At 40.6% G+C, this 25,819-nt stretch overlaps 1 protein-coding gene across 2 annotated transcripts in view; it reads right to left on the reverse strand.

The window, feature by feature from the left end:
- PITPNB (phosphatidylinositol transfer protein beta) overlaps window positions 1-25,819 on the reverse strand; it is a 61,980-nt gene that overhangs the window by 3,881 nt on the left and 32,280 nt on the right. For both annotated transcript variants that reach the window (XM_024741483.1, XM_024741484.1), the window contains exons 8-10: window positions 18,075-18,152; window positions 4,713-4,823; window positions 2,776-2,898 (exon numbers count right to left, since the gene is read on the reverse strand). In XM_024741483.1, coding sequence (XP_024597251.1) covers window positions 2,776-2,898; window positions 4,713-4,823; window positions 18,075-18,152 — 312 coding nt within the window. The remainder of the gene's footprint in view (window positions 1-2,775; window positions 2,899-4,712; window positions 4,824-18,074; window positions 18,153-25,819) is intronic.

Genomic DNA, 25,819 nt, shown 5'->3' on the forward strand with positions numbered 1-25,819 from the left:
ATATTTCTGAAGCTCAACCCTTCCCCCCTCTCCCGACCCCTCCTGAAGGTCCAGTTGAGAACAGGCATAACGTTGCCCTAAATACTCCTTCAGTTGCTGGGCCTAACCCCAGTATTCCTCTTCAGGATTACAGGCAGGGGCATTCCTCTCATGCCTAACCTCTTGAGATGCTACGCCTTCTCTCCAGGGCCAAAACCCATTTGAAAGAAATCCAATTCTTCAGATATTTGTGAGTTAAGAAGAGAATTATAACACATCAAATTCTATCATCAGGTGTCAGGGAAACAGGACCTCAAGAAAAGGGGAAATTCCTCCGTGGTGAAGAGGACTTGAAAATGTTACGCCTCTTCAGGAGGCAGGTGTTTTCTGGGTAGGCGTTTTGGCCTGTGGGCATGATGCTGCCCAGACTGAGATGCTCACAAACCAACTGTTAGGACTCAGAGCAGCAGCAATGGGATGTGGAATAAAGCACTCCCCAGTGACCTAGAACAAAATAAATGGGCTTTAACATTAAGATGATCCGCATTTAACCCTGCAATTTGACTTGAAGTATTTTTGAAATATTTAACAAAGAAACTGCCATGGATTCCCAACCCTGAACCAATGACAGATTTCTACCAACTTTATGAGGGAATTTGTCAGTTTAAGCCGTGTGGATACAATAATGATGCTTTCTAATAAACTGGGCTTCTGTGTAACACTTCTTACACCTTCTTTTCGAGTGCGATTCCCAACTCACAAGTAACAGATGTGCATGGAGAAGCAGCTGAGCCTGCAGGCCCTCTGCCACAGGTGGCAGCCAGGGTCACCACCTCCTGTCAGGGCTCTCCCATTGGCGCTGTGTTCAGGCACCTTGAGACTAAAAACTTGTGAGGGAAGTAAGCACTCCCCTGGGGGAAGACAAGGCCTCGGCCAAGTTCCGTCCAAGGGGTCCAGAGCCCAAACCAGGGAGGGCTCCATTCGTTACCCCTTCAGCCATCACCACTCTTCCTCGTGCTATGGATGGGCCTTCAGCATAGAAATCAAAACCAAATGAAAGCCTCCTTCCTGAGGGTTCGAATCAATAAATATAAGTCCATTTCCTGTTTCTTCTTGGTGTTGGCAAATCGTTTTTTGGAGATGCCAAGGCTGTACCGTAAGCTTAGTGGGAATGAGTGTGTAATCCTGCTGCTTTCTTCTTGATGTTCAGCTGACACCGGCTGCTTGGAGGGGTTGGAGGCAGAGGTGGCAGCTATTACTGGAGCCTAGAGCACCTGGAAGGAGCAAAACCAGGCAAGGCAGGAGGAAAGGGACTAAGACTGGGTGGTGGTGAGGGGTGCTGCTCAGAGAAGGGAACCTGACTCTTGAGAAAGGGAAGACAAAAGTGGGAGAGAGGCATTGGAAGGAAGGTAACAAGTACTCACGACTTACTCTTGTCTGTTTAAATATTTTGCCTGGGGCCAGCCTAAAAATAAGGGTGTAAGGGATGGTCTTCCATGCTTGCCATCCTATCACCTTACTCCCAAGATCTAGAACTCAGAGCCATACTATTAGTATGAGAAATTGAGGTCAGAGAGGCCTCTGTTGTCTGGCCTGCAAACCAAACCCCAATTTATAATGTTGTCACTATGGGAAAACATGTTCCAAATCTCAAAAACTGAACTTAAAAACGTTTGGAACAAAATCCATTCATAAGCTGGAGGCTGCTTAAAGTTTACTTTATGTATAAGATAAGGTTAAAACATTTTATTGCCTTATAAAGAAAATATGCCCTGGTCCTCTCAGAAGGTTTGTATAAAGCTAATTAGAAGCAGATCTGCTGTAATCACCAAAAGTAAGCAATTTTAAACACAGATTCTTTACAATGCTATGTGCCAGACAAATAGATTTCCTTCTGTGCCAAAGAACCTGATTTGTTGCCATTCTCCTGTGATTAAATGGAGTTCCTGCCTCACACACAGGCGTTCGTCAAACACTCCCGCCCGCCCACGGGGCTTCCCAAACTGGGACTGCTGGCAGGACTCTGGATGCCTGCATGGAAACCACAGCCTACCCTGGACATTCCTCGGGTTTACTTCCCCCGTGGGGCCTTACTTCCAACAGAAAAGAAGCGTAGCCCAGAGCAAAAGCAAAACCAGACGCATGCAAGAGTACGTCGGGGAAGAAACCACTCTGGGAGAAAGGGGGTGCTCTTGAGCTGCAGGTCCGACTCTCTGGTGCGGGAGGAGCTGGGGTGGGCTTAACTTTGAGAAATGGCATGCAGACCTCCAGCCCAAGGATCACCTGAATTTCTGCCTAAAGCTTGTAAGAAATAAGGAGACACTGCTAGTTGTGGGATGGGAGGAGGCACTTCTGCAATCAATGACAATACTACTAGCCTTATCTTATCTACAGAATAGGGAACTAGGACTTACTGTGCTAGCATTAATAACTTACTGCGATAACAAAATGACAAAGGCAACTTGGCCTGATAAAGTGAATGCCTAAAAGGACTGCGAACCAGGCACCAGCATGGACAACCAATGCATGAAAAAGAATACAAGACCACTGAACATTTTACACGTAACGAATTCTGGATCAACAAAGTTCTAATTTACTTTCACGAAAGATGCTCAACAAAAGAGAAATCGGAATAAAAGGATATTAGTGTCTAAGAAACTGGATTTTGATTTTGAGGATACAGAGATTAAGAAATGGCTTTCAAGAACACTTTTCCTAATTTTAAGTCTATACTTATTAAGCACACAGTTTTAGAAAGGGGAAAGTAGAGAATTTCCCCAGAATGGGAAGTCTTACTGTTTCTAGTTCTTTCTGAGTTTCATCTTCCATTCTCCTAATGTCTTCCATTGTCAGATCAATCCACTTGTCAATCCAACAAAAAAGCTGGCGATGAAAGTTTGTAAATATCCTTTTTTCTTGCTTTTAAAACAAAGAGAAAATGATTATAAGACGGCAAAACTCTAACATAACATATTAACTTTATATGCCCCAATTAACCCATGAAATCTACATATTCTTGGTTTGAAAAGACCACTATTTCGATTAGTGAAAATCTTAATTCCGTCCTATTAACATTTTGTAAAACAAAATAAAAAGAAAAATCTCCCTTTGAAATGTGAAACAATCCTCCTTGCAAAAGCAGAATGATTTACCAGAAACTGAAAACAAATGTGGTGGGCATTCTGATCCAACACGAACTCCTGCTAGACCCGACTTAGTTTTACCTTTTTCTAATGTCAGTGACTAAAGGTCAACTTGATTTCTTCTGCTATAAAACCATACACTGTCATTCTTAACTTCTCTGCAATTCAAAGAAATATTGTGATGTAGAATACAACATGTACTTAAAGAAGAGAGTCCTGGGTTCTTCAGAATAAAATGTTTTATTAAATTAAGAATTCTTATATACTCTCCATTAATTTTTCTGCTCTATTGTTACTAGATACATACACACACACACACACACACACACACACACACACACACACACACACACATATATATTTAGTGGCTTTAACATATATAATTAGTGGCTTTAATTGCTGGATTATTTAAGTTTTACTACACTTTCCCAAGAAGCGAGAAAAGTGCAATGAACAGTGAATATTTTAGTACGTTTGGACAATTGACTTAAATTTTTCTTTCCATGAACAGGATGGACTTTATCAATTACATGTGTACCTTCTATTTATCAGAACTGGATTGTTAATCTATTATTGTGATCCAAGAGGAAGAAAAGAAGCCAGTATTTACAGAGTGCCTACTGTGGCCAACAGCAAGCAGGCCCAAGAATAATGAAAGTTTCCAGCACTTTAAGATCCTTTTTTTTTTTTTAAACATCTTTATTGGAGTATAATTGCTTTACAATGTTGTGTTAGTTTCTGCTGTATAACAAAGTGAATCAGCTATATGTATAACATCCTTTTTTAAAAAAAATGTTAGAGCAGTTACAGTTTAAAAGTAGAAAAGTTACAGTGAAACTCAGATGCAACTAGTTGTGGGAAGTTCAGAGATATAACAGGGGCCTCTATATAATGATAATGGAATGAACTATTCACCCTATAGGAAAATTAAATACCAAAGAAACTTTCCATGTTTCTCACACGTTTACAACCATGTGTTTCTATGCAACTGCAATTCTCCCCTCTTTCTACATCAAAATACTTGTGTTACTTTCAGTTGAATAAAGAAGACATAAAAAAGAGGTAATTAGAATTTGGATCCTCAGATTATGTCACCCTAGGTTCAGCGTAACTATTCTCAGTGAGGATCTCTGAAGAAGACATCCCACCAGAAGGTGGAAAGTGCACAGGGCACAGAAAGTGTGTGTCAGGAGAGACCTGTGTGCAGGGGCTATCAGCCGAGCTGGGACAGAGGAGCCTCAACATCAAGGCATGGCCTCTCCCTCCAGCCAGTGCCAGGACCCCGGGTACCCTTGGAGACATGCTGGACGTGGAAAGGGCGCTCTACAGAAGAGCTGGGCAAACCCATCAGAAAAGCACTTTGCACCAAAAACCGCTATGCTTTTCTCCAAAGAAAGCCCCTTAAAACCTCTGCTGGCATCTGTTTTTGCTGTTTGTAGGCAGAAAAAGGAGGGCAGAGAGGAATTACACAGAGGGGCAATAATTTCACCTAAACAAGAAGGAAAAAGTGGCAAAAGAGAAAATATACCATTAATAGCTTCTTCAACTCTTAACCTAAATTTAAGTCACCATCCTCTGAACAGACGTTACCTTCTGAATGAAGTTTTCTACTTTGCTTTGCAGTCCCCACCACTTGAATTTGATGGTCACCAGCTTATAGGCACACATCTGAGGACAGTCAGGGTTGCTTGCCAGCTCCTTCTGCATGAGGAAAATTGAAAATGGGCAATCGTGACTTAAAATTGACTGTTGTGTAACAACATCACAGACGTACATGAAGGAAATTACCATCTCATATGTGTTTAATTCAGGTATTTGGAAATTTGAAATCATTTTAGCAAAAGCAGCAGTATTCCCCTGCTGCAAACCCTCCTTCCACAGACCAAGTTACTTCCTGGCTCTACAATTTAATAGGCACAGTGCTCCGCCTCAAATTACACTATTCATATTTCAGATTAAACACCAAATTCAATTCACATCATATCAGTAGTGAGCCTTTAATACCTAAAGGCTCTCATAACACCATTATCGCACTCCCACCGTGGATGTGGTGAGGTCTCCTCCATTTTACTGAGCCTCAATAAAAAACCACGAGGAAGATTAGTCGTCGTCTTGTCTTCAAACACTGGCAAGTGGAGGGGCACTGTTTTTTGTGTTTTTTAAAAAAATTATTTTTATTTTTGGCTGTGTTGGGTCTTCATTGCTGCGGGCTTTCTCTAGTTGCAGTGAGCAGGGGCTACTCTTCATTGCGGTGCACAGGCTTCTCATTGCGGTGGCTTCTCTTGTTGCAGAGCACGGGCTCTAGGTGCGTGGGCTTCAGTAGTTGTGGCTCGCGGGCTCTAGAGCGCAGGCACGCAGGCTCAGTAGTTGTGATGCACGGGCTTAGTTGCTCCGCGGCATGTGGGATCTTCCCGGACCAGGGCTCGAACCCGTGTCCCCTGCATTGGCAGGCAGATTCTTAACCACTGCACCACCAGGGAAGTCTGGGGCACTGTTTATTAACTGAGGTATTTTTCAACCAAAAGCGGGGACATTTAAAGGGATGTAGCAGCAAAAGTGATCTATAATTATCAAGTATTTGAAGGCAAATCCCATACATCCGGACTTTAACTTCCATAAATGATTACAACTCATAGTTTAAATGTAGTAGGGAATCAAATCAAGAGTTAGGGTAAAAAAGGAAAAATATTTTAAAAAAAAAAAGAGCAAGGGAGACAGAGGGGAGACTATGTGGACAGAAAAATAAAATGTTCGCAATTTACTTTCATAAGAAAACATGAAAAAGCAATTAGAATTTGGATCCTCAAAACATGTCACCCTAGGCCCAGAGTATAAAAACTTACTCTGGATTTTTAGGTTCAGCATAGAATCCGCGGCATGTGGGATCTTCCCGGACCAGGGCTCGAACCCGTGTCCCCTGCATTGGCAGGCAGATTCTTAACCACTGCACCACCAGGGAAGTCTGGGGCACTGTTTATTAACTGAGGTATTTTTCAACCAAAAGCGGGGACATTTAAAGGGATGTAGCAGCAAAAGTGATCTATAATTATCAAGTATTTGAAGGCAAATCCCATACATCCGGACTTTAACTTCCATAAATGATTACAACTCATAGTTTAAATGTAGTAGGGAATCAAATCAAGAGTTAGGGTAAAAAAGGAAAAATATTTTAAAAAAAAAAAGAGCAAGGGAGACAGAGGGGAGACTATGTGGACAGAAAAATAAAATGTTCGCAATTTACTTTCATAAGAAAACATGAAAAAGCAATTAGAATTTGGATCCTCAAAACATGTCACCCTAGGCCCAGAGTATAAAAACTTACTCTGGATTTTTAGGTTCAGCATAGATAAATAAATAAATAGGTAGAGAGAAGGAGAGAGAAGAGGCAGAAAAGGGAGAAGAGGAGGGAAAAAACAAATACGGCAAAGTGCTAACAACTGTCCAGTCTAGATGGAGGTGTTTACTGTTCTATTCTTTCGGTTTTTATGGCTGCTTCTGAAATTTTTCATTATAAAAACTGGGTGGGGGGCGGATTGCAAGCTATAGTATTGCTGATGATTTCTGTGAAACTTAGTGCAGGCTACTGTCCTAGTAAGCACAATATACTAGCATGTTTACTTGGGGGAGAGGGGTGAGTGGTGGGGGAGGGGTGAACCAGGAGCTCACCGCACACATCAGTGTCTTCACCATGGACCCACTTAGCACCACTGTTCTCCCAAGGTGGTATATGCGGGAGACCGATCCACTCCCGAGCTGACCGAGGAGAGAGCCTGGGACGGGCCCAGAGCAAAGGCAGCCATCAACCTGCCTCTGGGGCTCCCAGTCTAGCATGGAAGGCAGGTATGGTTCAAAGAATCCCAGGTGGCAGAGGCGGACTGCCGGTATGGTCTAGGGGAAGGGCCATCCAGTAAACTCTCAGCCCCAGTTCTGGTGTAATTCCAAGAAGAAAGCTATGTCTCAGGACTGTTATAAAGACTAAATAAGGCAGAGTATGCTCCGTGCTTAGTTGGTGGGACTTGGAGCTTAAAACAGATTAGTTCTCCCTCCCTTATTCTTTCACAGAGTTGTACCTACCACCTTGAATTTGCAAAACAATTTTAAAATAAAGTTTCTCAAAAGAGTAGAGAGTTACGGGGACCCTTTTTATAAAAACTAAATTAGAGTGAAAAGATTAAGCAGCCTTTTACAAGCGTTCTTCCCTTTTTCACCACTGTTCTTAGCTTCACACAGCACTCAAATTGCAGAGCTGGCGTCAGTCACACTGTGTGCCACTATCACTTCTTGTCAGCTTGCACTCATACACACCCCCCACTTTCATTAAGTTCGTTGTGTGTGAACAAATATTACTTCCATTCAGCCACACGTACATAAAATTTTAAAATGATGAACTTCTAGGTCTTATTCTAAAACCTCAAGATTATTCTTCATTTACACAATCATAGCAACCAGACCACATTTCCCCCCCAAACTCTCAATAATGTTCCAGCGTCAAGTGAATTCTATGATACAATATATGAAAGAAGTCTATTTTGGTATTATTAATAGGACTCAAAGTCTGTAGAGTCCTGCATGACTGATCAACTTTTCTCAGAAAATGTCTTCTGTAATAACATTTCATCTTCTGAATAATGACCTGGTACACGGATTAAATCAATGAGGCAACATCACAAGCATTTAAATACAAACATTACATACAGCAGACAGTCCTTTTGTAGGTGAGTTCTATGTCAACAGAAGGACTTGGCTAGCTCAGCTCTAGTTTTCCAATTTCCTTCCCATTAAACAGAGTACCAATGTGAAAATTCAGCATGGATGTGTACATGTGCACATGCGTGCACACACACATACCCATACTTTATGAACAAGTTTAATTCGGCAAGTATTAAGTGGGCACCATTTACAATCCCATTTGTGCTAGGTGGTATTAGAGGACACACATGTGGCTGGTAGAGAGGAGAGTGACTGTGTATAAAAATAATGATGAAACCACTATCCTTGTACGAACAATCCCTATCAGAAGGGACACACCTCTACTGTGGGCACTGTGGCCCCAGACTAAAATCACATATTTGTAACTCCCCCTCCCGTCCCTGACCTGCAGACCCAGCACTTAAGCTGGGCTCTGGTGTCTCTAAGAGCAGTCCACAGCCTTCCCCAGGATGTAGCAAGCTTCTCAGTACCCAGCCTTGTTGAAATAATGACAAGGTTGGTCTTTTACAGACCATTTTTTCAATAAGCAGTGAGCCAGAGTGGAGGTACTCTCTAATCCAATAAGTGTCACTGACATGAAAATTTCACATGAAGTACAATTTGGGCGTATGTAGAATAAGGCACTTAAAACTGTGAGGTATACCTGCCAAACGGTAGTGCTAGACTCGGAGTAAGGGGACTCGGGTTGCAGTTCCCATTATGCAAAGTAACTTCCCACGTAACGTGGGCAGGATCCTTTACCTCCCCAGGCCTTAACTTCTCTGTCAGTAAAAGCAAAGGCTGGGCTCCACTAGAGCTTTTCATCTTCCACTGACATGCCACTAAAAGCAGGGGTGAAGGAGTTGAGTGTGAGGGTTGGGGTTGGCCCAGGGCTGCAGTGGGTAAGCTCATGTCCCTGACATTCAATGGCTTGTCTTACAACTTCCTATAATTTTGCATTTTATTCTGTAATATGCTTAGGCTTAACAAAATATCCTCCTGCCCACCTACTCAGGCTGAAATTTCCTCTTGACTGAGAACCTCTGATGCACCACTGATTAGTCCTAAGATACCTTCCAGATGGAACATTCCAAGGTCCTATTAATTACGGGCTACTGAGAGCTTCGTTCTCAAACTCCAAATCATTGGACACCTTGTGCTAAGTGAAAACCCTGGGTGTTTCTAAAACACCAACTCTTCAGAATTTCCCCACCATTTTATAAAAACAGCAGGATGAAGCATGGCTCTAATTAAAGAGTAAGCTAAATTTAATACACACATGCCTATACTAAACTGGGGCTCTAAGAACAAAGCACACACGTGTGACTTCAATAATTACCCAAGTTTGTTTCTCACATTCTTTCTAGTGACTTTGGCAGGCTGCTCAGACTAATTAAAGTACTACTGGTAATTTACAAAGTAACACTGGTCTATAGCATTTAGTTTAAAAACTGTAAGTGATGGGACAACAAGAACCAGTTCTCTGAGCTATCTTCCATGGATCTAAAATGTACATTCAGTCTCAATTTGATTTTTCTTTTCCATCCAATTTACGATTATTAAAAAAAAAAGTGCAGCGAAGAATATGTAAACCAATTAAAAAAATAAACAAGTGAACAAACAGCCTGCTGCCTTTATTTCTTGGCCTAATTCTCCACAGTATCAATACTCTAGTGTGAGGTACAGAAGGTGACTTACAGAAGCACAATCTCAAAGATCCCCGGGAGAAAGATGAGAACATAGAAGCTATATATTTTCATCAGCTATCATTATTAATATGTATGTGATATTTAAGGTCTCACCCAATTCTAAAAATGACTTATGCAATTCACCTCTTTATCTGTGCTGTGGTCTTAAAACTAGTGATTAAATTAAGAAAATAGCTTTAAAAGTCTCTTTTGGGACTTCCCTGGTGGTGCAGTGGTTGAGAGTCAGCCCGCCAAAGCAGGAGACACCGGTTTGATCCCTGGTCCAGGAGGATCCCACATGCCGCAGAGCAACTGAGCCCATGCGCCACAACTACTAGGCCTGCGCTCTAGGGCCCACGCGCCACAACTACTGAGCCCGTGTGCCACAACTACTGAAGCCCGTGCGCCTAGAGCCCATGCTCCGCAACAAGAAAAGCCATTGCATTGAGAAGCCCACGCACCGCAACAAAGAGTAGCCCCCACTCACCACAACTGGAGAAACCCCGGGCACATCAACGAAGACCCGACACAGCCATAAATAAATAAATAAACAGACAAACAAATAAATAAAAGTCTCTTTAATGATGACACAGAAAATAGTAAACTTGACTACATGTGGTAAATAAAAGGTAAAAGAATCCTTTTGGCATAATCTTTCTGGGGTGGGGTCTGACACTACGTAATTAAAAAGTTTTAAAGCTGCTCGTATCCTATATATACCATATACCCTTTAACTTGATAATTCCACTTTCAGAAATGCATCCCAATTCATCAGGTAAGAAAATAACACTGTAGATTTTTTTCAGAACAGCGAAACCTTGGACTTACTAAACACCCACTGAAAGAGAGTTGGTGAAATACCTCATAGTTCTTCCAAGCAATTGGCTACTATGCATACAGCCATTAAAAACCATCTTTTCAAAGAATGTGAAGAAAAAAAAATAATACCAATATAAATAGGTATCTATGTATAATATAAACATCTACAGCAAAATAAACTATGTGAATTAAGAAATATAACAAACAGCGGTAATTAAATGCTGAGACTACAACTGACTTTTATTTTCAAAACTTCATAAATATGTATTATTTTATAATCAGAAAAAAAAATTAACACGCTTGAAAAACAGACTCTAAAAAAGTTTTTGCCTTCAGCTGAGTATTTTAGGACAAAGATTTACTTCGCCCTAAATTGTCTGGGTACTATTTTAAATCTTCATTCATCTTTGACTATAAACAATCTAAATATTTTCCTGCTTCTTTTCTTTTTGATGTTTCATAAATCAAAGCTAAACAAAATCAAGCTAAAAGCTGAATTAAGATCTTTAATACGTAACTTTAGTTCAGCCCACATTTAATTTTTCCTCATCTTAAACTTCTAAAGCAAAAACAAGGTATACATGTAAAGTATTATCAGCTTCAGAGTTATCAGAAGTATTCTTGTGAAAAAATGTGTAACCTTTAAAAAAATGTGAAAAATCTCAATGGGACAAGTATTTGCGACCCCACATTCAGAGCAGTGTTTTAGAATCCAGAGAACCCAAAGGAGTTTCAGCCTTCAGGGGGCTCTTTGCTGGCACAAAGCCAAGTTTCCTCTTTGGCCTTAAACAATACAAATGTTTTGTGATTCTTTCCTCCTCCATCATTTGAAAAAATAACCCCAAAGCAAATAAAGGCAAAATCTAAATTCAGATCATTCACACCTAATTCCAATCCAGCCCAAACCTAACACTTCCTAACCTAATGTAGCAGTAAATAAAATTATTCTGCTAATGAAAATACAAGTTTTATACAGATTATAGCATGAAAATTTAAAAAAACAATAGAAAATAAAAGGTAAAGAATGTTTGGTCACCAAAAGATAAGAATCAGAAGTTCTATAAAAAATAAAGTCATGGGCTAACATAAGAACCCAAAATGATCACCCATCTCTACACGATTTTAAATTTCATCTGTAATACTAGCTCGCTGTGAAATGTTTCTAAAATTGTATTTAAATAGTTTGTGTATTCACTGAATTCCTTACATTTCACTTTTCTAACTATAAATGAAACCCCTAAGCTCAAATCATGTTTTTAATTTAACGACACATATTAGGTTACTCTGAGGTATGTGGATGAGGCCTAAGGGAGAGTAATGTATACTGAAGCCACACAACGTAACTAAACAAAACGCAGGGTGTTTAATTGGAATGGTGAGCAATCAGCCCATGCTCTCCACAAGAACTACTTCCTCGTATCTGTGACAAACAAATACACACAAATGCAAAAGAGGGGGAAAAAAACCACCCAAAGGCATTCTGCAAACTCATTTCCTAACAATGTAGTCCTCTCACAGCTTCATCCTACATGTCAACTGCACATACACTTTTTCCTATTTAAAACGTGTTGGGATAAAGACAGAATAGGTATAAGTTACATCTAACCAGAGTTAATATTTTGCAAGGACGCAGCAGTTTTTATAAGGCTCATGCTCCCTTCATATTTCAATTTTTCAATTTTAGGCAATCTGAACGCTCAATTTCAGCTGCTGATTTCGTAATGTTAAGTTTCCAACCCAGAGTTCACTAAGAAAGTTAAAAATAAATGCACTGCTGTGGCTGTTGCCAGCGCCCCCATCAGTAGATATCAACACAAGATTACAGAATGTATGTGGAGTATGCGTACCGAAATTTCAAGCAAAGCCTGATGCTACAATTCACAGCCATTCCCTCAACTTGGTTTAGATTTTGGTAGCCATTTGGACAGACCAACACTGGACATTATATTCTCTGTAAGTACATGGCAAGTCCAACACTGATTTTTATTTGGTTTAAGATAGTTAACTTGAATTCAGCGAATACTTACTAAGTATCTGTAAGTATCTACTATGAGCAAACCCCGTGCTCAGCAGTGCAAATATCAAGTGAGCCGGACACAGAGCCTACGGCTGAGAGTTCAGAGAGTGACGGGGGGTGAGGAGGTGGGGGAAGGAAGGGAGTATGAACCCGTGAACCGCCACCCTGACGCAGGACACACCAAGTTCCATGAGCAGGTCATCAACAAAGGACTCGGAAGGGTTCAGGGCAGGAGATTCCTAACTGGTTGGGCAAGTGCTAACCGTCAAATGGAAGAAGTAAACGTGGGATAAAGTTCAAAAGATTAAACTAATCGTAGGTTAAACTAATTTCACAAAAACAGACAGTAAAGCTTACTGCCTGTGAGAGAATGATCAGTCACACTTTCCATGCCTCCAAACTTAGTATTTTTGTAGCTCACACCCATTTTACTAATCAGAACTTTACTAAGCATGTGCTTCGTGCTTGTGTCCAATTACTCCAGGAGTGACACCAAGTACAACTGAAATCACAAATTCACGCTTCAAGTGAAACTCATGAAAACTTTATGGCCCTGACTGTCAGGAAGACACTCCGCAAGAGGCCCATCCTGTCAAATCACTCCTTGAACCTGAGTGAGACATCCCATCCGTCCACGCCTAGTCCTTCGGCTCTGCCTGAGAACAGAGGCATTCGGTACCTGAGATAAAGCTAGAACTAATCATGTACCGCTCCTGGGGCACTTAGCTTCTGGAAGACACAGAACGGCTTTTTTGGTGTCCTCTTAGGAGTTGCATAATTGATACATACTAAGAGCAAAATGCCTATTTTTTATACTGAATTAAAAACCTAGTTGCCAAACCAAGTACTCAAAAAAAAAAATGAGCCATGTTCTAAGGTCTGCTTTAGTATACATAAGCCACAGTGTGGTCAACTAGAAACTAATTATTAAGCCTCTTTATACCACCCACTATGGGGTTTCAAATGTGAGATTACAGGGAGGGAGCACGTTTAAAACACCTTCACATCCCTCCTGGACTCAGAGCCAGGTCTAGATGAAGACACAGGAGAGCGCCCTCAGCCCTCCTCCTCGGGTGGCTCAGTAAGAGACAGTGCTCATTAGCCTCTAGAGGACGAGGATGGATGATCTGGGCTGCTTTCCTGCCAGTCTCTACCTCAAAGAGATTTCCACTGAGGGGTTTCAAATTCTCCCTCATCCCCTACTTCCATTCTTCCCATCCCCAGCCAACCGAACCTTGTGGTATCTCTACTTTAGGCCACAGACAACCAAAACTGCCTTCTTTTCACAGGTGTGGGGGGAGAAGAGAAAGGAGTCTTGGCAGCACAGCAGGAAACAAATCAGCATCCCCATAATCCAGAGACGGCTGCCCTCCACCGGCTTGGAGAATCCAGAACGGCCTCCGCGATAAGTCCAAAAGGAATCTAAAGCGTGACCGCGCAGGTGGACTGTACAACAAACTGCTCTGCAAGGCCAAGCTCCAACTGCCAGAGCTTTTACGTAAAACTGAATTAACTGACACAGAAGACAAACTGCACGTGTCTTTATGATTAGTAGAGAATATTTATATAAAGATATATAAAAAGATAATATAAAAGCCACCACAATTTCTGCATCAACTTCTTTACTCGGCCCGATCCCCTAATACCCCAGTGTTCAGACACATGTCAAGCACTGTAAGGGCTCTGCAGATGCTTCGGCAAAGCCTCTTACAAAGACCTTTATAGGCCTAATTATTAACTGTCATATATATGTAGACATAGAGGCTGAAGTCTTCATGAGGCATCTGGATTAAATGAAGAAAAAAATGAGACCTTGCTGTAATCTTCAAAAGTGTTGTTTCAGTTGGTTAAAACGACAACTCCTCACCTCATCAGAGAAGGCAAACTGGAAGGCTAAAGGAATCCACATGCAAATGGGTAAACCATTGGTACTGGTAGTCATACCAACATCACAACCCCCGAAACATAAAATGAACCAAAACATCAACACATGCACACACACACACATGCATGTGTGGTGCTACACAGAAGACATTTACATCCATGAGAAATGCACAATTTTGCCTTGAAGCAAAAATCTTTATAGGTCATAAATCACTCTCCTATTACTATGCAGTCACTTAATCACGTGTTGAAGCCTAAATAACAAAATGTAATTCACATGCTCAGATTTTAAAAATTCTTTTTTTAGAGGGAAAATGAATACGTATACAACTAAGGTCTGCACCTCTGGGTTTGTAGTTTTAAAAAAATAATGTACCATACCATAAACTAAAAAAATGTCTGTACTCCTAACACATACAGGTAATATGAAAATCTATTCCCTGGCAATCCCGTGATCCCCTGCTAGCAAAGGCTCTCTAAACTGTGTGGCCTCTGCTTTATGGCTGACCCGAGTCAAGCACTCATTAAGCACTCATAACCACGAGGGGTAAGGACAGGTGAACCAGGACATGTTCGGCAATCCCCAGACACCAGAACCAAGGGAACCCTGGACACTAGACAAAGAAAAGGAATAACTGTGTCGTAAATAGGGTAGCATATTCACTGACCTCATTAGCCCCAGGAGATGATAGAGGATTTTTATTTCCAAAGACAAAAAGCATGACAACAATGATAAAAGCTACCACTTATTGTGCACTTCCTCTCTGCTGGGATTATAACATTCATCATTCAGCCCTCACACAAACCACCTGAGGCAGTTACTAATATCATTCCCATTTTAGAGGTGTGGAAACCGAGGTTCAGAGTTAGGGTTAAGTTATTTAAGTCACAACTTGTGATAGAGTCACGATGGGTTTTTAATGGATCTCCCTTAGTGCCACTGTCACCAAACAGATTCCCTGACCACTGGAAACGTATGACAGGTATTAAGAGAAGAATCAAATTCTGGAAAATACCATGAATAAGAGAGCCACACAACTGCCATGATGCAGGAGGGCAAAACGGTGCAGACTGGTGAGCCGGGATCTCTGGATTAAGAGCCAGAATCTGCTATGTCTCCATGCCTTACACATCTCTGTGACTAGCACTGAATCAGGTGCTACAGAAATGGCAGACGCTTCTCCTGTAACTATTATCCATATTTCTCCGGCCAAGTTTCTAATCTATAAAGTGAAGCAGCTGTATTTACCCCACAGGAAGGTTGTGAAGATTAAATACAACCTTGTCTAATGCCTGGCACCAAAAAAAACTTCTTTTCCCTCATCCATTCTGGTGCAGACAAGCATTAAATACTGCAATGATTCAGAAGGAAAATATCACTGTGGGATAAGTAAGGGAAAGTTTCAAAGCGATCACGGGGTGTGCACTTAGCTGTGACTACCCTTTGGAATGTGTGCTGGTAAGGTGAGTCTCCGCTGAGGGGTATGGAGGGCCTCTGGAGCGGCAGAGGAACCACCAGGCAGCACTTGGACTGGAGCATTCTTCTATACGATCCTGGGTGAGTGGGTCCAGAACAGGGTTTCTTCTTCCTTTTTGCCTTAAGTACCATGTATTTCTTCCCTATTCTCATATTTCAGAAGTATAGAAACCTTCAACTATTATCCTTCCCTGGTGCTCCCTTTGGTGCCAGGCAAATAGGGCCTGCTGAACAGCTGCAGGAGATGCTGATAAGAGCAAGTCAGTCCACAGGTTCCTGTTTTTCTGTATGTTGTATCATCAGCTAGTCAATCCTTCTTACTCTTTAGTTTCTATCTCAGCAGTAAGCGATGCTTTTAAGGCCAGTGTTAAATCTCAGAGGAAGACTTCTCCTCTGACTTAACGCTTGACTCCCTGAGTTATTTCTGAGATCACAGTAACTCACTGAAATTCAGTTAAACAGTAACCCAACTTATGAGAGTAGCTGCACCTACCATCTTTTGGCTCAAGTCAACAACCGACAGGCAAATAGGTAGAATGGTATCACTACCAGCCAGCGCTCTCCCTGAGAAATAAGCTATTGTTTAACCCCCTCACCACACACGCACGCACACACACACACACACACACACACACACACAAATGGGGGCAATAATTTGCCATACTGCAACCTGAAAAAATGCAAAATTTCACAATTTCTAAAAACGAAACCTATTCTAGAATTTTAAGTAACCATTAATGGATAATAAAAGACAAAGCAATGTTAGTTAAAAAGGTAAAAATCATAAATAAAAAAGCAGTAAAACTCATATTCCAAGTTCCTAAAGGTTGGAAATCAGGTAAAAGTCATAGTGTCAAACTACCCTTGCTGCCTGTTATAAAACTGGTTAGGTGGTCCTACAGGAAAGATGTGCACCCAGACACAATAGCCCACCACATAATATAGCATCACCTTTTCAAGTTTATACCTGAAAAATTGACAATTTGAAGAAAATTCAACATTTAATCCACCTCCAAGTCTCAATTTCATGGCCCTCTATTCCCTGAAAACTATCATCAGCTGAAGAGCTGGTACTTATTGGGGCCAGAAGACCTTTGAGAAGATATGGCAACCTTAGAAGCAGACACCTGTCTGCTCTAGCACAGCACTCTCTTTTAAGGCCAGTGTTAAATCTCAGAGAAAGGCTTCTCCTCTGACTCAGGGTGAGTTCTAAAGTTCACAGTGAGAAATCTTGAAAGGGGTGGGGAATTTTTTTTTTTAAATCCATGAGAGTAAATTTAGAACATGCATACTGAACTTGTTCCTTAATTTTTTTTTTTTAAGTGACATATATCACTTTCTGGGTATTAAAAGTCTCTAGTCATGGCCATTAAACTGAGAGAATCTTGAACCAAACTCTATCCAGAGAACAAATGTGAAAATGATTATGAATCATTTCTTATAGAAGAAAGTCAGACTCATTCTTCATTTTAATTGATGTGCAAGACTGTCCAAAATAGTCCAACACCCATGGAGAACCACTCACTGGGTTCTTCTTGTGGGGCTGTTACAGTGATCCCCTATCTGCAAGCAACAACTAACAGTATTTAGTTGTTGCTTGCAGATAGGGGATTACTGTAACAGTAATCCTAGACATCATTTATCGATGACCTGTGACTGGCTTCAGCATAAACAGATTGGTTACCAAGTAAAACCCTGTTGGCGGAAAATCTGCTCTGGGCATGTTTAGGTTTTTATGCTCCTCTTCTCCTGTCAAATTAGCTGTAATAACTTGCCATCAACACATTAAGCCTTCTCTAAGGGGCTGTCATTTAGTTTAGCGGATGTCTTTAAAATCCATTATATTTCTATAGCAATTTAAATTATTACCCTAACATTGCTTTTCTTACTTCCATGAATAAAGTAAGGATGTGCTTTTTATTAGAAAACAACTACTTGCCATCAAAATTGTTCTCTGGTGCCCTGCTTTCCGAAATATAACTATTAAAAGGCCAGGAACATGAGACCGGGGAAGGGGAACTTGTTCAGTTTTTACCAAGACTAAATTTAAACTATCAACCTTCACTTAACATGGATTTTTGTACTGCTTCAAGTCTCAAAAGAGAACATTACAATCCCCAAAGACTAAATCACTTGTCTCTTTTAAGAGTTATCAGAATAGCATTATGCTGAAAGTGACAGCCTGGCTCTGTTCTGTTTGTTAATGCAGCACAGACTTGCTGGCCAACTGCAACTGGCTGTGAGTCCTTATCACAAATAAAACTATTTTTGTGCCATTTCTGTTTTTCACTTAAACGTCACCAGCTCTTCCAGACTCAGGACCTGTCAAGTGTTCTGTTGCCAAGACTCTGCCTGTCAGAAAGGTCAGCATCCAGTACCTTCCAGTTGGGTCCCAAAGGGCCTCTCTTGGTTTTGACTGACTGGAATAACGCTGGGTCTTCATCAGCTTTGTAGTCCTGCAAAGCAAAACAAAGTCAGAAGCAGAGAAGAAAACCAGAGAAAATTCTTTAACCTTGCCAGAACAGCCCTCTGCAGCTACTAAACACATGACAGAAACTGACGGGGCTTACTGTGCTTTGCATAAACGCAGGAAAATGCGTTTATATATACGATATTAAGTTCTCAGTTTGGTTCTCTTTGCTTTAAGCTTTTACCTTGTAGCAAAACAACTACATAATAAAAAGTAATAAAAGTCCTGACTAACAGTCCACCATGACTGGTTGCTGGATAGCTATCTCTAAGAAATCTTCCAAAACTTTTCAACAGTTTCAGTATTTTGATATACATATAATCACACTCAAGAAATAAAGCCGACCCATACCAGTTTTCACAACACCCATAGATGAAGACACTGGACTCTAATGCCTGCTGGAGAGCAACCCCCATGACTGGGAACACCGATCAGAACCATGGATGCTATGGCATCCCCTTGAGCTCTGCCACGGCTGGGTCTGTGGTGGATGCCTCAGTTAGGAGGCCAGCCACTCCAAAGCCTTGTTCGTGGAGAGCCATGGGTACACAGGCAAACCTTAGGGACTACACTCATGTCAGGCCTGAAATGCCAAGTGAGGTGAGCGAGGGCTTTACGACTCCATATGGGACTCAGTTATATCATGCCATAGGGAACAGCCCTAAAATCTAGGTTTTATAGGAGGTTTTGGTGTGTAAATACTGTTTCCCTTAATATCCTCTTTCTGATAGAATGGAAAACATGAAAGGAGTAAACCTTTTTAATCCTATCTGCTTTACAAAAGTTCTTTGGTCATTACACACATACATACACACAATCTACAGATAGAAATTAAAAAACTACTTTTGAAGAGCTAACATCCAGATTTTAAAAAAGAAATGAGTTGTAACAGTAACAGTGAACAGAGGTCAGTTGAAAATACTACAAAAGGAGAGCCCCTTTCTTCTTGAGCAGAATTTTTAAACCAGGGGTCCTTCACAGCATTTATGTAGGGACCACATACTTTGAGAAAAAGGCCCAGACAAGTCAATATGAAAAAAAATCATTGTTTTAGAGATAGGGGCAGTGCAAGCACTGAACACATGCCAAAGCATAATACAAACTTTCAAAATCAAAGAAAACATGCCGAGAAGCAGCCAATCAAGACTCAACAGTTATTCAGTAAATGCATATGACATGTTCATAATTCCTAAAGAGAAAGTTATAAATAAATTACGTGAGGAAGGAGAAGAGTGAGGTTCGGGTAGACAATAAAACTTTAAAGAAAGATAACTGGGCAAATGTGTGACCTTGAACTCCTAACCGCTGTCTTCTAAGAAGCTACAAAAAGGTCCCCCAGAGGGTTAAGACGATTACACAGGCAAACTTGGCTGGCCATGCTGAGCCTTACTGCTAAAATACGCAACATGGCGCAGCTACAGGCACGAGGTCAGTCAGCACTGTCCAGGAATGACAAACTGGGATGAGCCAACTGCAAGGAGTCAGACAACTGGAGTTAGCAGGTGTGTCTGGGCACATCAGCAGAAAGTTCAATTACTGTCAGCTAACATGAATTCTTAAATTCCAATTTAGAACCGCACCCTAAAAATTAACAACTTCACTGCTGACTGAGAAAAGAATCAACTGTACAGGTGGTCTCAAGACCTGGATTCACAGTGAGAAATCAGCTGTCCTACTAACAAATACTTGTAACCCCATAACACATTTTCTTCTAGGTCAGGGGCTTGGAAACCCAGAGATAAGCTCAGTTTCCTCCAAAACTGAAAATATTTAACATTATATCAAATAATCACTTTTGACATTATCTCCCTCGATTCAAGGTCTATTTATTGAACAGCCATCACAGAAAAGGTGCATTACATATGCACCATGCAGTGCACAGGATGCTAAGCTAAGAGGCAGTCTAAGGGATCTAAGGACACAAGGAGAGCCAACACCTGGTTCTGGCTCCTAGAAAATCAGTCTAGCTGGGAGCAAAGCAAGAGAGACAAAGAAACGGTAATCGAAACCCCAGGGGGCTACATGTTGACTGCCAACAGAGAGTGGAGAGGAGAGTTATAGAAAGAATTGAAACCAACCGACACCAGCCAAGGAAATGTATTTTTAAAATGAGTTTTAACATCATGTTTAAAAATCTTACTGCTAAAGAACACTGTGTTAAATTTTTTTATGATAAAATTTTAATTATCTGTATAATGCCCAGAGGTCTGACCAATGTTTAACATTTAACAGTTCATCCCATTTGAAGGAAAAATACTTCCTTTTGTCTTTTTTACTAACTGGGGTGTGACCTTACTGTGGGCATGATGCTCAAGTTTTTGTTTTTTACAAAATTGAAGATATTATGGAGCCTGGCATGAGTTGAATAGTAAACACCACATTTCCTGAATCTAAGAGGCTGCCAGTTACAGGATGCTCCATTATTTTATGTACCATTAAGAAGGAAAACACTAAGCCAATAAAACATGCCACAACTGGAAGACAAATCTGACGAAATAGAGACTGCAGAACTATCTCTGAGGATGCTAAACTCACCAGCTCCAAGAGAAAGAAAAAGCAAAATCCACAAAACAAAGTGTACACAAGTATCAGTAGGGCTGACAGTATACAATAAGGGTAGTACATAAACCAAGGCAGAACTAATTTAAGAAAAGCGAGCTTGGTCTAAAAATTGTACCAGCATAAATTATTTTCATGTAGAGGTAAACTAATTAAGGGGTGACTCACCCCAGGAGGTGGGTCTAAGCATGATTACAGCACCAGTGAATGTGAAAATGTAAGCTGTTGGATTAGACGGACTTTTGGACAATACTCCTTTCTCCTTCCTAACCCCAGCCAGCTCCATACCACAGCGACACCTTAAGGGATTTTCAGTGCCTATCTGACATAGATTAATTAACTGAAGAACATGGAATAACACTTTAAAAGTTCTCCACTCTGGACCTAATATACTGATCCTGAAAGTTTATTTCCGAGCCTTCATTATTAGTGCTGTTCACTGAATAACTTTTCTGAACTACGGATTCACAAAATTATAGAGGTGAACTGCACCTTGAAGACCACCCAAGTCGCTTCAATTCACAAATGAGGAAACCACAGTCCAACAAGAAGGTGGCAAAGGCTCACCTACCTGAGGACTTGAACACAAGCCTTCTTACCCTCTGTCCTGGGCTCATTCTAGTCCAGCACACAGGAGGACAGCAGAAGGGTGTCCACAAAAGCCAGATAAGCAAAACACATTTCAAAAACACCAAGAAGCAGCAGCACCAGAGATACCAAAGTGGACTTTCCTATAAGGCATGAGTGTGTGTGTATAAAATATCACACATACACATATATACATATATCTCAACCCAGTCTTCCCTCTCCGCTTTTTTCTCTTGAATACAAAGCAGCAAACATTAAGGATATACTGAAAATGCAACAAAACCCAATTATTAACAACAGCACCTTAACCCTGACAGATGAGGATAATGCATCTTGTCAAAACCTAGGAATTTTTTTGTGCTTTTTAATGTTAGTTTGAATACGTAAATGTTTAATCAGTTGAATTAAGTAGCAAGATATTAAAAAGCAGGAAGCAGGTGTGGTTTTAACAACCTCAGTTTTGTATCTCTATAACAAACATTTAATTTTTTGAACAGTATCTTTTTTGCTACAATTCTATTGTTGGGTAGCTAGTTTGGTCTTTCTGTATATGAAAACTGGCCGATTTATATCCGTATCACAATGAACAAATATATTCCTTCATGTATGACAGTTTCAGCATACAGAATGCAACCTCCGCTACCAATTATAGCTGCAAATGAGCAATAGTGTGGAATGAGACAGCCTGCTGGCTTTGTTAGTATTCTGTCTCCTTTGGGATCCCGTGGGGAAAGGGGAGGCTCTGATGAAGAGAAGCCCTTGGCTCATGGTTTATTGTGCTTGCCACCAGCTGCAGACTTCTCATCTCATTAGTTCTTTTAGAATACTGTGGGTGAAGACAGCTGTAGCCTACTTGAGTCTTCAGCTCCTGGGTATTCTGAAGGCTGAATTTGCTATGCACTTTCTGTAATCCTTGGGAAAAAAAAGAAAGCAAATTCACTAGGCCAAGGAAATGTATTTTTAAAATGAGTTTTAAAATCATGTTTAAAAGTAGAAAAATCTTATTGCTAAGGTGCACTGTGTTTAAAATTTTTTATGATCAAATTTTCATTGTCTGTATAATGCCCAGAGGCCTGGCCAGGATAAGGAAGGGTTTAGTAAAACCATCATTATCAAGTTAGGTGTAATGTCCCCAGACACTGCTTGCTCCACCAATGCTAGCGCCTGAACAACAGAAAAACACAATGGTATCAGCATAAGGTAGATTCAGATAAGTGTTAATACAGCTCTATTTAATTGAAAACTCTTATTTAAGTAAAAAAGGCAAGTCAAGACACCCTTTGGAGAACAAATAAAATAAAATATGGTAAATAAATGGATTACTGAGACTCCATGCTAGAGCCACAGAATACATTAATTAAATTCTTATAAATAACTGTTTTCTGTCACTGGAATACAAAAGTTGGGCTACCTCTTGGGTGTACATCTGTTACTCACTACAGTTCTCAATAGAAACTCTCAACAGAAACCAGATTCATTTTGAAGACAAAGAATATTAGTTTTACGGGGCTTCCCTGGTGGCTCAGTGGTTGAGAGTCCACCTGCCAATGCACGGGACACAGGTTCGTGCCCCGGTCCGGGAAGATCCCACATGCCGATCTTTTAGCATAGTGGCTGTCCCCCAAAATGCAAGTAAAAAATCTGTGCTGAGCCAACCCAATGTCCTAGAGCCAGACTGAACTCATGATTATAAATGGGGGAGTGAGGAGGTGATGGGGGTAGGCTGGTAAGAGCTTCTTAACAGCTTGTGGAAAAATTGAGATGAGCTCCAGATACTAGAAACTGCTTAAAGAACCATGCCTGGTTACCACAGGTGAGGTTACAGTAAACTAAGGAAAGGAAAAGAGTGCCCAATCCACATGCATTCGCAACTCCTTGACACCTGCTCTCCCCAAAGAGAAACAATTCTACAGGGTAAACAAAAACTTGAGAGAGATATTAGGATCCTGCAGCCTGCTGTAAAATGCCTTCCTTTAGCACAAGATGATTAATTAGGTGTCTATTCAAATAGCTCAAAGATAATCATTAAGTTTAAAATGCACAGGTATTGCTGCTCAACTTAGCAAAGCTCATTTCTTCTAATCACATCCTAAAAGTAAAGACCAGGATGGGGGAAAGAGCTGAATTAAACATGTAGATAAACAAACATCATCATTTATTAGCACTGCCCTGTATTTTCCAGTACTGTGGCACTTAGAAAAAAGGAGTTCCCAGATCCCATCACCATTGACCCAGTGCATAGCTAACTGGAGCTGAGAAAACTCAAGCTAGACTCTAAAAGGGAAGTCCATTAAAAAAAAAAAAAAAAAAAAAAGTTTGCATTAAATTTTGCAAGTAACAGAGGTGTAAAGAGAAACCATTTACTAACTTGTTTAAGAAACTCATTTCAACACTTATTTTCAAATAAGCAGTTTTCTTTCCTATTTTTAATCACATCTCCCCAGTGATTCCTCACCCTTTCAGGTTCCCATAGAGTACCATTAATGTAGTATAAGTAAATCTCATTAATTCAGGTCCTACCACCTTGGAATTCATAATAATTCGGACAGGGGCTAGACTGAAGTTTATCTTTGCATGATCTATGAAAAAAAGATTTGCTACACAAATTAATAGAGTAACAAGATCTCAGGAGGGCTGTTTAAACAGTTCAGAAGTGTTTTAGAGCAATTCAGAAGCATTCATTTGCATATAATTATTATGCTAATTACAAATCATTCTTATCTATTCATTAAAGCAGATTCCCAAAGGACCACTAATTGTCAATAACTTGTTGGCCTAGTTTCTGTTACTGAATGTACCTCAGAGGAACAAAACTGCATTAAAAAATATTCTCTAATTCAACACTCTCATTAATCCTTACTGGCTTTCCACCAATGAATCTTTAAAGCTGAATTTTTAAACAACTGCCCTGAGAACTGAGAAATGCAGTCAAACCTACACACCCAAACAGAACACTTTCTTGTAATCTTTTCAATCTCATAGAGACGCTGCACAGAGACCTGGGGTGGGCGAGCTTGGCGGACAGGGGAGGAGGACAGACGCTGTCAGCAGAGCTCTGTGCTGAAAGGTGGCCACAGCCTAGAGCACTGCTGGGCTAGAGCACAGCTAGAGTAATCACCTCCTCCATTCCTTCTCATCTTGTCCGAATCACAGCCAGAGCCTGCCAACACTGTCATGTTTATGAAGGCAGACCCCCAAAGCCTTTGGAAGGTTGCAAATTGATAGAGAAAGAGAAAAAAACTCAGAATTTCAGTTACGAAAAGAAGTTACAACCAAAAGCCTGATGTGACAGTCTCCATCTCCTACAACCTGACAGGGAAACTAAATAGTTGGGCTCCAGAGGCTGGGTTCCTGGAGAGCCCAGGGCTGGCGGGTACTACTCCCCAGCCCTCCTCTCAGGGGTCAGTAGGCTACTGGTTTGGATAAGCCTGTGTTTCATACACAAATATACAATATATTTGTTACTGTTACATTATATTTATTATTATATGTTTATATAGTATAGCATTTAAAAATGAAGACATTTTAAACTCTTAAAACCAATGAAATAAGTTTCAACATACCAACAAGTCAGTTTTATTAAAGATGATTGTTAAATATATATTTTAAAATTAAACTGCGTATGCCTAAAACATAAACAATATGTTTAGGAAAGTTCTGCTTAACATAAATGCATTTATTTCCTTAAATGACAGTAGATCACAGAACGTATTACATCGAATTCCTTACACTAAAATGGGAATGTCCTTTTGAAAATTCACAGGGTGAGCCCTCTCCAGTAAAATGTCCATTTTGGTTCATGATTTGGGCTTCAGGCACAGCTGCATCTAAATCCCAGGACCCCATTAATTCCATTAGCACCAATTTAACAAACACTAAATGGGAAATAATTGCAGAAAAAATTTTAACTTTTTTTTTTTTTTTTTTTTACAGCAAGAGCAAAATCTGATAAGCAGCATCATTCTTGCTACCATTTTAGGAAAACTTACTTCTGTTCCAGGCACACACTTTCTCCTAGTTAACCCTCACAACCTTGGAACAAAGTTACTAACATTGCCACTGGGGGTCAGGAAGTGAAGTTCCTTGCCCAAGTTCACGGTGGCTGAGCAGAGCCAGGACTCAGATGCTGCTCTGTGGACACCCAGGCACCACGAAACTTTACTGCAAAAATGTGATGTGATTTACACTTCATCACTTGATAAGACTCAAGTACCCTAAGGGATGTTTACTCCCACTCAGTCTAGAGAACCTCTCCTTGAGGGCTTTACACTGCTGAAAAGGGCTTTTATAAGGAACAGACTTTAAAAACTTGATTTGGAGCTGTTTATGCTAATTTCTTTAAAAATATCTGCCGTTAGCTGCTCAAAAAACACCCATTTTCTAACTCTTACCAGACAATTTCTCCCCCCTAGGAACTACTTCACACCTGACCACCTCCACCACCCTCCCTGCTTTTTTACTTTGAAATCATGGAAGAGATTAGAAGTAAATACCAATAACAGGTTC

Source organism: Neophocaena asiaeorientalis, unplaced genomic scaffold, assembly GCF_003031525.2.
Source record: "Neophocaena asiaeorientalis asiaeorientalis breed wild unplaced genomic scaffold, Neophocaena_asiaeorientalis_V1.1 scaffold648, whole genome shotgun sequence".
In the NCBI taxonomy this organism is placed as follows: domain Eukaryota; kingdom Metazoa; phylum Chordata; class Mammalia; order Artiodactyla; family Phocoenidae; genus Neophocaena; species Neophocaena asiaeorientalis.